The sequence below is a fragment of the Artemia sp. Qi Xiang Cuo genome, chromosome 20 (assembly GCF_049724085.1).
Source record: "Artemia sp. Qi Xiang Cuo chromosome 20, ASM4972408v1, whole genome shotgun sequence".
NCBI lineage: Eukaryota > Metazoa > Arthropoda > Branchiopoda > Anostraca > Artemiidae > Artemia > Artemia sp. Qi Xiang Cuo.
Window position 1 is genome coordinate 32,488,287 of NC_142813.1, and position 16,502 is coordinate 32,504,788.

At 35.5% G+C, this 16,502-nt stretch overlaps 1 protein-coding gene across 1 annotated transcript in view; it reads left to right on the forward strand.

Annotated features, from left to right (window-relative positions):
• The first annotated feature begins 2,032 nt into the window (after window positions 1-2,032).
• ATPsynO (ATP synthase subunit O, mitochondrial) overlaps window positions 2,033-16,502 on the forward strand; it is a 31,883-nt gene continuing 17,413 nt past the window's right edge. Inside the window, exon 1 of the mRNA XM_089106356.1 lies at window positions 2,033-2,123. Coding sequence (XP_088962482.1) covers window positions 2,097-2,123 — 27 coding nt within the window. The 5' untranslated portion in view covers window positions 2,033-2,096. The remainder of the gene's footprint in view (window positions 2,124-16,502) is intronic.

Below are 16,502 nucleotides of genomic sequence, written 5' to 3' on the forward strand. Positions count from 1 at the left end.
GGAAATGTCAGGGGGAAGTTTTCAGCGGAGTTGCAATTCTTTTGGGATCCTTTTTTTTGGGGGGGGGGGATTTTCCACGGGAGAAATTTCCCTGGGGGAATTATAAACAGGAGAAATTCTTAATGGGAAATTTCTGGGGGATAAAATTTCCAGGGGGGAGGAGGTATTTTTCAAACATGGATATTCTCCTATGACCTTAAAAAGGAACAGAAATTAAATGAATACAAGTCTTTCTTCAACTAAAGGTATGGTAATGATTATTTATCTGGCAGAATTGTAAGCAAAAAAATTTCTGGGAAGGATTTGTAACAGGGATGGAATTGTCCGGGGGTAATTTCCCAGCGGAAGAATTTTATATGAGAGGAACTTTATACATAGGAATTTTTCGACAGAGGGGGTGGATTTCTTAGGATTATCTGAAAAACGATAGGATTATCTAAATAAACACAAAAACTAGTTTTTTCTATCGAAAGTAAGGAGCAACATTAAAGCTTAAAACGTACAAAAATTATTCTGTATATGACGGGGCTTCTCCCTCCTCAATAACCCCTCTCTACGCTAATGTTCGACCTTTTTTTTTTTTTTTTTAAGAACGATTCTTGAAACACGAGGGCCGTGTAATTGAATCAAAACTTTTTAAAAGTTATTGAAGAGAATTTAGCGTGAAGAGAGTGGTATTGAGGAAAAGGCAACTCCCCAAATATATGGAATAATTTTTGATTGTTTTAAGTTTTAATGTTGTTTCTTACTTCAAGCAGAAAAAAGCTGTTTTTTTTTATTTAACGAATGAAAGAGCGGTAAGGCTGCAATTTAATTTTTACTTCTGACCAAGGCACATCTTTTTAGAAAGGATTGTCGTTGAAACTTCGAAAGCTCTCGATTGGAAATTGAAAGTTGTAATAATAATCATAAGCGATAGGAAGGCGAAAAGCCCCCCCCCCCCCCACATGCCCTTCATTTCCCAAAACATGTCCAATCAAAATTTTGAGATTGTCAATTTGTTTAGCATATATTAAAAGTTTCAGTAATTAAATTTTTGTGGATGAAACCCCCCCCCCCAAAGAAAAGCTTTCAGGGCTAGTGTTACGAGTTATACTAGTTTTCCATTATTAACATATACGATTTCTATGGAAGGGTTGGTTTTACAAACTTTGGAGGGGAGTCACTGCATTAAAAATCAGATGTTCTACTGCTATTTTTAAGAGTCAGAAGTGGTCAGAGCCAAACTAGCCTCTCCCCCTACACCCACGTCTTCTTTTCCCTAGCTGCATCCGACAGAAATTTTGAGACAGTAATTTTGTTAAAAATGGTTAAAAAAACATATAACAATGCCCTCAGCGTATGCCTCAGAAGCATATAAGGTTTTTTGGAATGGGTAGTCGTATAAACTTCAGAATTGGCTCATTTGATTGAAGTTTAGTGCCCTTTATATGAGTCAAAAGTGATCTGAGGGCAACCCCTCCCCCAATCAGGCAACACCAGCATCCAATCAGGATTTGGTGACATGTTTTTTGTTCAGCATTGTTCAAAGGTCCAGTAATTACGCCTTTGGGGATGTCACCCCCTAATTAAGGGGCAACCCTGCTTACCTATAGCTCCATAACGTCGCTTGACTCCTGGATTTTACCTTATGACATTCGCAAGAAATACTCTGATTTGCAAAAAGCTCCCGAAAGAAGTGGAATGCCGACCCTACCTGTCAAGCGGAACTCTCGTAGGAAGATGAACCTTAAGCTCCCGCAATTAGTTTTTTTGCTGTTTACATGTTTTTATGAATTTTGTGCTTTCATGCTAGTTCATTTTGTATGGATGTACTAAATGAATCTTTTTGTTTTCATTACATTCGATTTTAACTGACCACTTTGAAAGAGGTTTACAAGTCGTAAAAAAACTAGTTTCTGAGAATTCAAGATGGGCATATTATAGTCAAAAATATAGACATAATTTGTCTGAAAAGGACATAATTTTGGATGCTCAAGGGACATATTCGTTCACCTAAAAGTTGGCAACCCTGGTGTGTAACCATCTTAACTTTAAAGGCCGAAAATTTTAATACCGTTTTCCTTCTGCCAAACAAAATTGAAAAATCATTGAAAATGGCATCAAAACAGATATGTCAAATAGTATGTATTAAAATAAATTGTAATTGCCTCTTGGCTTATTGTTTCTAGCAAACATTTGGTGTTTTTTTCTTTTTGCTTGTGTTACAGCACATGAGAGAATATAAAACTATTACTGTGTGGGCCTCAGGCTACTTGGTAATTTATCACTGGTTATACAATTGACACACTTAAAAAAAAGAGCCGACTGTATACTTTCATTATTGACATAGGAACAAATTTAAGGCTTGGTATTAGTGATGTATTTTGACTCTCAAGGAAGAAGCAATAGCCTATGACAATGAAAACTACTTTAAACTGAAAACTACTTATGTTCATCCCTCCTACCAATCCTAAAGAAAAATAAACCCAAAAATAACCCTGAGTCTTATAGGCCTATAATGATTACTCCTGTGATAGGGAAAATAATGGAGAAAATCATCTATTAGCCTACCAACTCCTCTGGTTTGTCAAAAAAAATAATATGATCCCTCACACTCAAACTGGCTTCAGGAAACACCATTCCTCAACAGATGCTTTCATATTGTTAATAAATGCAATAAATGGGTCAATATATACGAAACCATATTATTGAGTTAGGACTAAAATGAATACACCATTCGATTCCTTTTTTTATGCTGATTACGAATGTAATAAGCATTTCTTTCGGAAATGAATTTCAGCCCCCCCCCCTATATAGGCTATACCTAACCCTGAATTGGCATATATAGGGGGGGGGGGGCTGAAATTCATTTCCTATAGAAATACTTATTATATTCGTAACCAGCATAAAAAAGGCATTGAATGGTGTATTCACTTTAGTCCTATCTCAATAATATGATTTCCTATATGTTGACCAATAAATGAATCATTCTCAAAAAATAATGTCCTAGTTGCAGCTTTCCTAGATTTTGAAGGGGCATATGACAATGTGAACCACAAAATCCTTTTAATTAAACTTGCAAACCTTGGACTACCCCCCAAGATAAAGCTAGTATCTTTCATAGAATCACAGTTTCATTGTTTGTGTAGGTTCAGCCTCTTCACCCCAAAAGATGGTAAAATTCTAGTTTAGCTACTTTTTGCTATCTTGGAAAGTGGTTAGGTAAGGAAAATGAAACTTTTAGTAATGAATCCAGAGCCAAAAAACCTTACTCAAGAAAGGTATTACCAAGCTTCCATGTTAACCCTCTTCTGATTTATAAGTCTTATAATTTGTCTACTTGACAGGTTATTCAATTAATACCTATTGAATTGTTGACACAGCAACACTTTATCTTCAGTTTCTTTTTCTCTGGTTTTAGTTCTGAAAAATATAATTCCTGTAATTTTAGTAGAATTTTAAGCCAATATCAATGAGTTTTTTTTTACATTTAGGGAATGAATTTGCAGACCTTTGAGACCTCATAAATTGGGATTGAGAAAAGTAGTCAACTGCCATACAAGAAGTAGGGCAGCATAGTAGCAATGTTACTGGGGGTTTTCATGGCCTAGTGAAATTTATTGGCAGATTTTGTCTGAAAATACCATGTTTACATATAAAAACTTTTTGCTCAAACAAAAGCTGTCAAAACACAAGTTGATCTGCTAAATTGTCAGCGGCTTTTGGAATTCTGCTACTGGCAGCTTTGGAACTTTTTCTGTAGCCTACCTGGTTGTGAATCTGAAACAGTTTTCATGTTTTTTATTTAAGCAGAAGGTAAAATTCTACTTTAGCTTCTTTTGGCCATGTTGGAAAGGGGTTAGGTTAAGAAAATGAAACTTTCAGGGATGGGTCTACAGACTAAAGCATGGGTAAATTTTTCACAAATCATATTATCAACTTATGAATAAAGTAAACATACCACTTGATGCCCTTTTTTATGCTCTTTCCAAATATAATAATCATTTTTGTCAGAAATGAATTTTACCCCCACCCCTATATATACCAATTCAGAGTATATATTTGCACATTGGGGGGGGGGGTAAATTTTATTTCTGATGTAAGTAGGAGGTATATTTAAACTTCACCCCCCCCCCCCGTCCCCAATGTGCAAATATATACCCTGAATTGGTATATATAGGGGTGGGGGTAAAATTCATTTCTGACAAAAATGATTATTATATTTGGAAAGAGCATAAAAAAGACATCAAATGGTATGTTTGCTTTATTTGTAAGTCAATAATATGATTTCAAAAAAAAAAATACTGGTAAAATTCTACTTTAGCTACTTTTGACTATCTTGGAAAGGGGTGAACATTCAAAGTTGCAAAAGTCACTTCCAATTTGAAAAATTCTCCCAAAATTCAGATTTACCCATTGCACCTACCAAGTCAAAAATAATCAAGTTTCACCATAAGCAAAATCATGTTAATGCAAGGCTAACTCTAAATAGAACAACTATTCCAGAAGATAATCATATTAATTACCTTGGTCTCATGCTTGACCAAAAACTTAATTTCCACCTCTACATTTCAAACACAATAAAAAAATGCTATAGAAAAACAAATGTACTAAAAAGACTGCTTTCCACACCCTGGGCATGTAAGGAGAAAACCTTACTCCAGTTTTATAAATCACAGATAAGACCCCACATTGACTATGGGCTCATCGTCTATGGTGCATGTGCAAAGGCCCAGATGCAAGAAATTGAAACAATAAAATACGTCTCATATTTGGTCTGAGGAAACCCACAAGCACCAAGTTTCTGCTTATGGAGAGTGGATTAACAACAATAAGGGAGAGACATAGCTTTCTATTGATAAAACATCTTACTAAAATTGTATCAAATAGCTCACACACCTTACATAATTGGTTAAGAAATCCATCCATGTATAGAGGCATTGCAGATGAGTATGCCAATATTCAGAAGAAGTTCCCTGTACCTGCAAAGTCTATTGCACCTACTTTCCCCCAATCCCCTTCATGGAATTGGTCAATCCCCATAATAAATACTGATTTCTCAAAGTGGACTAAAGATCTAACCCCCATCACTTTTGTCCAGAAAAAATTTGCTGAACTTAATACAATTACTTATAATAACCATTTCCAAATCTTGGTTGATGGGTCCAAAATGAATGAGAAGGTAGCAAGTGGTGCCTTCCTTCCTCAACTGAAAATTGCAATAGGTGAGAGACTGTATAATAATGTATCTATAATGTCTGCAGAGTTAAATGCCATAATCATGTCATTAGAACACTTATGAAAAATAAACCCTTGATTGCTAATTCAAATAATATTATAGTTTATTCTGACTTCTTATCAAGCCTTGAGTTGCTGTCTTCAGCTCCTCAGTATAAGCAGGATATTGACACTTATCATTGTCTCAGTATTATTGATAATCTTGCTTCAAGTGGCATAAGAACTTATTTTCAATATATTCCTAGCCACTCTGGTATAAATGGTAATCATCAGGTTGATGAAATAGCAAAAAATGCTATAAATATTGACCAGCCAAGTGGAAGACCAATCCCCATTAGAGATTTTTACCGAAGGAGACTATCAGATACTATGTTTAATAAGAACAATCCTACTCTTTCCCCCTTTCCCAATAAGTACTTTTCTAAAATTTATCATAAAATTTGTTCTGGAACAAATGGACTAAACTTTCTTGTATTCTTGTATCATTTTCCTAATTCGAATGGTTCAGTTCCTATGTCCCCTCTTTGCAGGTATTGTGTTATGGATAATGAAACAATTGACCACTGCCTATTTGAATGTAATATGCTGACGTCTGCACAGCATACTTTGCATTGTAAGCTGTTAAAGTGCTTCAAACACCACAAAATCTCACTATCAGCCAAGAGCCTAGCTGACTATACCTCCACACAGAACACAGAAATCAATATCTATCATCTTATATTTGAACTCCTTGAGTCAAAACATCTACTGAAAGATATCTGAGAATATCTAATAAATAAGAGACAACCAAGCCAGTAGCTCTGTAGCCCACAGAGTGAAGCAAAAAGAAAAGGGCTAAATAGTACCAACTGAAAAGTCCATCTGCTGTGAAATAGAAAAAGAAGAAAACATTCTAAAATACTTTCTAATAACCTATCATTCCTTACGTGATAGGTCTAGTAGGTTGTTGATTATCATTCCTTAAGGCTTAGCAATAAACTTCATCCCCCCCCACCATTCCTCCCTAAGGGTCATCAGCTATCCCAAATTGCATATACATAGTGAAATCTCTATATATTGAATTAGTAAAATTCTACTTTAGCTAGTTTTGGCTATCTTGGAAAAGGGTTAGGCCAGGAAAATGGGTAACTATTTACCAAATCATATTATTGACTTACAAATAAAATGAATATACCACTTGATGCCTTATTTTATGCTCTTTCCAAATATAGTAATCATTTTTGTTGAAAATGAATTTTACTCCCACCCCTATATATACCAATTCAGGGTATATATTTGCACATGGACATCCACCACATGGATAATTAAGGAATAAAGTTTATTTCTGATGTAAATAGGTGTTATATTTAGATTGAGGATGCAATTCTCGGTAGGCCTATATATTTCCAGATTAGGGGGGTGGGGGTAGATATTTTGTTGATATTTTGTCTCTAAGAAATTCATGAATTCCTAAGAAATACTGAAAAAACAAGGAAAGAAGAAAAGATAAAGGCTCTCCCCCTGCAAAATGTGTTAACTAGTATCATTCTGCATATTATGGAGTAAGAATTGTTCTCTTAATAAGGTTCCTTATGTCTAGTTGGACTCCAAGGCATAAAATACTGGTTGGTTGGTTGGCTAATTTAAAGAAGGCTAATTTTGTATATATATACACTGTCAAATTAGCCATCTGGTGGTATCCCATTTGCACATCAGGGGGGAGGGGGTTAAATTTTATTTCTGATGTAAATGGGAGGGAAGTTTAAACTTTACCCCTTCCATGTCCACCATTTTCCCAAACACATCCAATCAAAATTTTGACATAGCCATTTTGTTCCACACAGTTTAAAGTTCAGGAAATTATACCACAGTCCTCAGGGCAAGGTTTATAAGTTATGCCCTGAGGGCATATAAGGTTTTTATTGAAATCTTTGTTGTAGAAACTTGAAAAAGTGCCCTTTTTAATAGTCAAAAGTGATTTGAGGGTAACTATCCCCTCTCTCACGCCCACCTTTTCCCCAAACGCATCCAATCAAATTTGCTAGATAGCAATTTTGTTCAACGTAGTTGAAGGTTATGTACATGAGGTATTGAAGGATGAAATCTCCTCCCCCCCCCCCAGCCCTCAGGGCACGGGGTGTAAGTTATGCCCTGTGGTCATATAAGGTTTTTGTTGAAAGTTGTGTCATAGAAACTTCAAAAGGGCTCATTCAATTGAAAATTGAAAGGGCTAGTGCCTTTTTTGATAGTTGAAAGTGATTGGAGAGTGACTAATGTCCTTCTCATGCCCATCATTTTCCCAAACACATCCAATCAAAATTTTCAGATATCCATTTTGTTCAACATAGTTGAAAGTTCTGGAAATTAGGTCTTTTAGGATGATAACCTTTCAGAGCCTTCAGTGCAGGGGTTGTAGGTTATGCCCTGGGGGCATATAAGGTTTATATAGAGATTTGTTGTAGAAATTTCAAAAAGGGCTCATTTGATTGGAAATTGAAATTGCCCTTTTTAATAGTCAAAAGTGAATTAACCCCCCTCTCACACCCACCATTTCCCAAAAAACATTCAATCAAAGTTGAAAGATAGCCATTATGTTTGAAGTAGTTGAAAGTTCTGGAAATTATGTATTTAAGGATGACAAACCCCCTGAGTCCCCAGGGCAAAGGTTGTAAGTTCTGCCCTGGGGGCATATTTGTTGTAAAACTTCAAAAGATTAAATTGGAAATTGAAAGGGCTAGTGCCCTTTTTAATAGTCAAGAGTGACTGGAGGGTAACTAACCCCCCTCTCATGCCCACTATTCCTCAAAATACATCCAATCAAACCCCAGCCCTCAGGGCAAGGGTTGTAAGTTATGGCCTGGGGGCATATAAGGTTTTTATTGAAAGTGTTGTTGTAGAAATTTCAAAAGGGTTCATTCGATTAAAAACGGAGAAGGCTAGTGCCTTCTTTATCGGTTGAAAGGGATTTGAAAGCGATTAACACCCATCTCGCGCCCCTATTTCCCAAGGAATATCAACTCACAATTTTGAGATAGGCATGTTGTTCAACGTTATTGGAAATTCGGGAAATTTTGTCTTAGAGGTTGACAACCACCCTAACAGCCCTTAGGGTAAGGGTTGTAATTTATGACCTGGGGGCATATAAGGTGCTTATTGAAAGCATTATCATTTCAAAAAGGGCTCTTTCAATTGGAAGTCAAAAGGCCTAGTGCCCCTTTTAATAGTCAAAAGTGATTGGAAGGCTTGACATTTTTATAGTAAAGATTGATGTGGGTATAATGTATTTTATGTGGGTATAATGTAATGTGGGTATATTTTTGGTTGTTGTTTAGACCAGGGCACTTTGTATCAAAGGAGTTGTTGTTGGATCTTCAAAAAGGGCTCATTCAATTGAAAATAGAAAGGCCTGATGCCCTTTTTAATAGTCAAAAGTTATTGGAGGGAAACTAATCCCCCTCCCATGCCCACCCTCTCATTTGCCCAATATGTTTAAAAACTATATGTTTCCTTAATATTAAATCAAAATGCACTGTGTTAATGCCAATTCCCAATAAGGCATCTCACCAGTATCTCAAGAATGACATAGAGTATTGTGTTCAAACTTTTGGGGCTACTTCTGCTCTTAAAATTTAACCAAATCTAAATAGCTTAAGTGTATCCAAGCTATCAAAGAAAGTAAACAGATTTTTTTGTGAATGGTATCAAGTTTTCCTTTTCAGGTCAACTAGAGGAGGTATGAAACTAAATTAAACACTACTATTTGTGTCCAGATTTTTAAAAGGGTGTATTTTGCTAAAAAAAAATTGCAGAAAATTTTTCTCCAGCATACAAATAGCAGGCCAAACTATAAAGTCTTAAAAAAAATGAGAAGATGTAAAGTATTATTTTCTTTTTCCCTGAAAAGACTATGTCAATATAAAACAAACAGAAATTAACTAAAAAAAAAAAAATTCCCACAAAATGAGTTTTTCAAAGAAAAGTAAAGAACTCCATTAAACAAAAAATGAGCAAAAAATAAAATCAAATAATGTACCAAGTGTGAAACTACCACAAATCAGCATCAATAAATAAATGAAACCCAAAACGAACAGAAATTACAATAAATAACCGAGTCAAACTCAAAACAAGCAGGAATTAACATAAGTTGGGCTCAAAACCCCTATACATTCCCAAGGCCAGACCATAATTTGCACTTGACCATAATGGACAGACCATAAACTTGAGTGTGGTGGCTTTAAGACACAAGTACCAAAATTCATATCTGATGATTAAGGGAGGGGGTGAGGGTTAAAGTTTATTGGTACACCTTAATGAATGATATTAGCCTAATAAGTATTTTAGAATGTTTTAAAGTAGTTTTCCGAATTTTGTTATATTTTCTTCTGGAGAGTAGAAATGAAGCACTAATTCCAGACAGTACTTAATGCCGTTTTAGGCTATGCTCTTTCCAAATATAGTACCTGTAATAATTTCACTTGCAAATGCACACACAAACCCTGATGATCCCATTTATGGCCCTATGATATAGGTTTGTACAAGACTAAAAAAAACATCTAGGCAAAAAAAAATCTTGATTTGTAATATGTCTCATGCTTTTTATTAATGACTATCATGTTTACTTTCATTATTACCTGTATTTATAAATCAATTTAGAATAATATTCAATTAGGCCTATTGATGCTTTTTCCCTAAATTTGTAAATAGATTGTAAAATGTATGTAATCTTTTAAGTCAGGATTATACAAAGGTATGAGGCTGAAAACACTTTCCTTATACCTTATTTGAGTGCTAGATATTTCTTTCAAGATCAAAATTTTATGATTCAAAGGTCAGTGCCCTTTGGAGAGAGAAAGAAAACAAGGCCTTGAAAAGCATACCATTTTTAATCAGAAATACCCTATAGATGGGAGGCCCTGTGTGTTGGCAATAGCTAAACCAAACAAGAAAACATCATGAGCAAGTCCTTGAAGAAGGAATGGACATTTAAAGAAAAGCTCATGACAGCAAGGAAAACTACATTACCAGCAGAAACTCCTCCTAACATTTTTCACTATCAAAGCAACCTCTCAGGTGTAGCCTGTTTCCTGTTTCAGGTGTAGCCACTGATGATGTCTGTAAAAGAACTAAAAAAAACTGAATGCCAATAAAGCAGCTTGGCTTGATAATTTTCACCCAAGGCTTCCTGAACAAAATTGCCTAGCACACGTCATATGCTGTTGCTTCTGTGTTTTATATTTCAAGCGCAAGGAAAGAAACATCCCAAGATTAGAAGTAAGCAAATATCAGCCAATTTTCAAGAAAGGATACAAAGATTGTGTAGAAAATTACAGACAAATGAGTCTTACTGCAGTGATGCAAAATCATGGATGGTATTATTAATGATGCTTTGTGTCTTATTTTGAGAGTAACAATTTATTTATTGATAGTCAACATGGTTTATGTAAAGGCAGGTCAGTTGAAAAAAAATTGGTTTATTCTTACAACATTGTTATTAAAGTTTTAGAAACCAGTAAACTGGTGGACATTCTCCTACTTGACAAGGTAGAAGTATTTGATAAAGTACAACACTCTTACCTAAACCTTAAATTAAGAGTCTATCAAGTAGTAAAAGATGTTGTTCTGAGGGTTCTGGCTTTCATGTCTTGAAGGTTGTGATCTATGATGATAATGACAACATTACCTACTCAACCCTCGCCTATAATCACTGGTATTCCAAAAAGAATCATTCTTGGACCAACCCTGTTCATCACATATGTAAATGATGTACATATCTAACTTGAATGACCCACTCACTTTATATGGTGACAACTCTAAAGTATTTGGTGGTTTTGCAACTGAAGACGAGATTTTTCACTTACAACAATATTTAGATAGACTAACAACATGGTCCATCATTTGGGTCCTGTTATTTAGTAACTCAAAATGCTATGGTTTATGTCTGAGACAACAACCCTCAGCAAACTTATTCTATTAGAGGTGAACAGCTAGAAGTATTAATTGGATTAAGCATGTGTACACAAGTTACAACCAGGTCAGATAAGAGTTGACTCACCAGAATTGGTCATTAATTGATGTTAAGAATAATGAGGAGGCTTGGCTTGAGATGAAAAGGGTTTTAACTAAAGCAACAGAAAAACATACAGTAATTTCCTGGAAAATAAGACCCAAAACCCTACCATTTACCACTCGTGATGTCAGGCAAGCTGTGCGTAAAAAGAAGAAGTATTGGAGCAAATACAAAAGTAACCCTTCACATGAGAAATTTAAACAAACCCAAAATAAAGTTAGGTATCTCACAAGAAAACTTATAACAGAATATGAAGAGTGATTGGCATTTAATTCAAAAATTTAGCCCTAAGAGATTTTGGAAGCATGCTTCAGCTTGGAAACCAGGGAGATACTCTTTTACAGAACTACTTGTGAATGACAATACAGTTAGTACCCCAAAAGATATAGCAGCTGAATTGAGTAGTCAATTTAAGTCAGTGTTCATGCCCCTTTACCAGAAGCACCTGAATATTCTATTGAGAAACCTATGCAAAAGATAATTGTGGTTTCCTCTGATGTGGAGAGTTGACTGAAGCTGCCTAATCCTAACAAATTCGTTGGCCCTGATGAAGTTCACCCACAAGTAATGAAAGACACTCAGGCAGAAATAGCCCTTCCCCTTACAAACATGTTTCAGAAGTCTCTTGATGCTAAGCAGATTCTTCATGATTGATGGGATGCTAACGTTATACCTGTACACAAAGAGGGTAGCCACAACAGCATTTCCAATTATTGACCCATTAGTCTTACATGTAGCTGGTAAAATCTTAGAAGAAAGTGTGAATGCTCACATTGTCATACATCTGACCACTAATGAGCTGCTCAGTGATAGTCAGCATGACTTCAGACATGGATGCTAAGTTGAGACTAATTTAATTGATGTGTATTATTATATTACTGAGTATCTGCACCAAAAAATCCCTGTCAACTTGGTTCTATTGGATTTTGCAAAAGCCTTCAATAAAATATGTCACCATCTACTAAGGACCAAGTTATTTGCAATTCAAATACATAATGAGATCATAGAGTGGGTGTTTCAGTTTTTTTCTGGAAGAAAGCAAAGGGTGAAAATATTTGGAAAAAATGAACAGATATTCTTTCCAGAAGAAGTAGAAATATTAAGTGGAGTGCCCCAGGGAACCAAAGAATAGTAGTTTATAATGTTCCCCCCAGAGATATCCACTCAGGAGTTAAAAGAAGGCCTCTCAGATAGGGTTGGAAACACAATCCCAGTTGAGGATGTTACCCAACTTGGCAAACCTAACTCTAATGGCCTAAAAACTATTAGATCCTTCTTATTCACACTGAAGGAAAAAATTAATATCCCAGAAAAATTATTCCTATTTGGGCAAATCAAACCACACAAGGAATACAAACCTAAGCCTATCCAGTGTCAGAAGTGTCACAAACTGGGACACACGACAAACAAATGCAATGAAATTCTCCGAGAGTGTAGTAATTGTAAAGCTTTCCATCCTAAAGAGCTGACAACTTGCAACAACACTCAGCCTACAGGCATCAACTGCAAAGGCCCACATGAATCTACAAATAAATCATTGTGCCCTGCATACAAGAAAAGAGCTCTAACACTCCAAATATCAACAGAGAAGGCCATTCCATACCCCTTTGCAGCAATGGAAGCAAATGCTGCCCAACAATACCAAATAAAGCCTGTAATGAAACCAACCAAAACCACCAAGTCAACTGCCCCCAATGCATCAAGCACCTCATATAAAACACCATCTTCTAAGACCCCTAGCTCAAATCCCTATCAGAAGGAATCACCAAGCCAACAAGCCTCCTTGTCCGGTGAGATGAGGTCAGCCTGGCCCCCCCTCCCAAGAAGAAACAAACCAGAAACACTACCAGGAATCAATCCCCTAACCGACAAACAGGATGCACAACCTAAAATGCAATCCCCAAATATATGATTATTCATTCTAAACTGTAATGCAGTTCAGGCCATGAACATACATCAACTACAGAAAACAAAATCATTGCAGAATTGGCAAAAATCTACATCCCAGATGATATGCTCATTCAAGCAAAAAAGATCTTGCTTTACTTTTAACAAAGCTGAACATTGATACACTGTCATATGAAGAATAAATGTAAAGATCACTTTAATAACTTTAGAAAGAATGAAACAACATTTATCAATACTCCAATGGAATGTAAGATCACTCACTGAAAATAAGCTAAATGAACTAATATCTTTTATGAATAATAATTCCATTAATATTGCTTGTCTCCAGGAAACTCATTTAACCCAAAATCAATAAATTAAGTCTCTGGGATATACTATCCTCAGAAAGGATAGATCTTCAGAGAGAAAAGGAGATGGGGTAGCTTTATTAGTTAAAAATAATATAAAATTTGTGGCATCAATTTTCCAGATTTTGCAAACGATGTTGATGTAATTGGTATCAGTGTTTGGCTGAATAATTTAAAAACCTACATAATAAGCTTTTATAACCCTAATGGCCAAACTACAGATGCCAAGGATTTCTTTAACTATATAAATAATTCTAATATGTTAAAAATATCATTATTTGTGGAGATTTCAATGCCCACAGCCTTTTGTGGGGGAATAAACCAGCAAATAAAGCTGGTAAATTCATTGAGCATATGACTTCAAATAATAATGAATTAGCTGTTGCTACTCCTCCAAGCTTGAATACATATTTCAACCCCAAAAGTGGCAGATTTTCCACAATTGACGTACAAATTGTGTCATTAATTTTTTTGAACAAAATTTACATTAATTAAAATGATAGTCAATGTACTGACCCCTTTTCTATAGTTTGCTCCCTAAATGAAGCTGCTGAAACTTTATCCCATGCCTCCAAATATATCAACACTAAAGCAAATTGGTCTATGTTCCAAAATAAGCTAAATGATGAAATTACAAGTTTCACCGAAAGTTCATGCATATCTAACACAACAGTTGACACACATGCTGAAGCCTTGACATCTTTACTAATAAATACAGCTAATCATGCTATCTCCAAGACAACACCTAAGAAAACATTCCCTAAACAAATTCCTAAAGCATGGTGCACAAATGAGTGCCTAAATAAATGGAGGATAAAAAAGGCAGCTAGGACAGAATTCATAAAAAAAAACATCACCTACTACATATTTTAAAAAATTACAAGCAGAATCGAATCTAAAAAGGACTATAATAGATGCAAAATATAATTGCTGGAATAATTTTGAAAATAATTTCTCCAGAGAAACACATGAGCCAATTATACATAAAGTCATAAGCCACATCTGTGGGAAAAAGACTTCCCCCAACCCACTCATGTATGAGCTTATGCATAACAATACCCATTATGACAATGATAATGAAAAAGCTAACCTATTTGCAACTCTTTTTGTTAATAAGCTAACATCAAATAATCAAAGCAAACTGTCCACAATTCCTATGAACCCAAGTTACCAACCACGCCCAGGATCCGAGTACATACCTAATCCATTTTCAATCCAGGAATTGAATAATGCAATACATCGTATTAGGACCAAAACTAGTGGCAGCTATGACAATATACACCCTACATGGATAAAGAATCTCACACCTTCATACAAACAAGAACTGCTAAATTGTTATAATCACGCTTGGGCATCTTCTAGGTTCCCCAATATATGGAAATGTTCGTCCCTCCTACCAATCCTAAAGAAAAATAAACTAAAAGATAACCCTGAGTCTTATAGGCCCATAATGATTACTCCTGTGATGGGGAAAACAATGGAGAAAATGATCTATCACAGACTCCTCTGGTTTGTTGAAAAAATAATATGATCCCACACACTCAAACTGGATTCAGGAAACACCACTCCTCAACAGATGCTTTCATTTTGCTAACAAATGCAATAAATGAATCTTTCTCTAAAAATAATGTCCTAGTTGCAGCTTTCCTAGATTTTGAAGGGACATATGACAATGTGAACCACCAAATACTTTTAAACAAACTTGCAAACCTTGGAGTACCCCCTAAGCTAGTATCTTTTATTAAATCCTTCATAGAAGTGCGAAGTTTCATCGTTTGTGTTGGTTCAGCCTCTTCTCCCCAAAAGACAATAACCAAAGGCCTACCTCAGGGAGCAGTTCTCAGTTGCCTCCTATTTGCCCTATATCTCTGGGACATGAACCTACCCCACACGAATCTACAATATGCTGAGGATCTGGTGCTATGGTCATCTGGCAACACCTTTCAGATAGCACAGTCAAATCTGCAAAAGTCACTTTTCCAGTTTGAAAAATTCTCTCAAAATTCAGATTTACCCATTGCACCCGCCAAGTCAAAAATAATCCAATTTCACCAGAAGCGAAACCATGTTAATGCAAAACTAACTCTAAATAAAACAACTATTCCAGAAGATAATCATATTAATTACCTAGGTCTCATGCTTGACCAAAAACTTAATTTCTACCTCCACATTTCAAACACAATAAAAAAATGCTAATAGGAAAACAAATATACTAAAAAGACTTCTTTCCACACCCTCGGGCTGTAAGGAGAAAACCTTACTCCAGTTTTATAAATCACATATAAGACCCCATATTGACTATGGGCTTATCGTCTATGGTGCACGTGCAAAAGCCAGATGCAAAAAATTGAAACAACACAAAATGATATAATACGTCTCATATTTGTTCTTAGAAAACCCACAAGCACCAAGTTTCTGCTTATGGAGAGTGGATTAACAACAATAAGGGAGAGACGTGGGTTTCTCTTGACAAAACATCTTACAAAAATTGAATTAAATAGGTCACACACATTACATATTTTGTTAAGAAATCCAGCCATGTATAGAGGCATTGCAGATGAGTATGCCGATATTTAAAAGAAGTTCCCCATGCTAGCAAATTATGTTACACCCACTTCCCCCATTCCCCTCCAATGGAATTCGTCCAGTTCCATAATAAATAATGAATTCTCAAAGTGGAATAAAGATTTAACCCCCATTGCTTTTGTCCAGAATAAATTTGCAGAACTTAATACAATTACCTATAAAAATTACTTCCAAATATTTGTTGATGGGTCAAAAATGAATGAGAAGGTTGCAAGTGGTGTTTTCCTTCCTCACCTGAAAATTGCAATGGGCAAGAGATTATATAATAATTTATCTGTAATGTCTGCTGAGTTAAATACCATAATCATGGCATTAGAACACCTTAAGAAAAACCAACCTTTGATTGCAAATTCAAATAATATTATCATATATTCTGACTCTCTATCAAGCCTTGA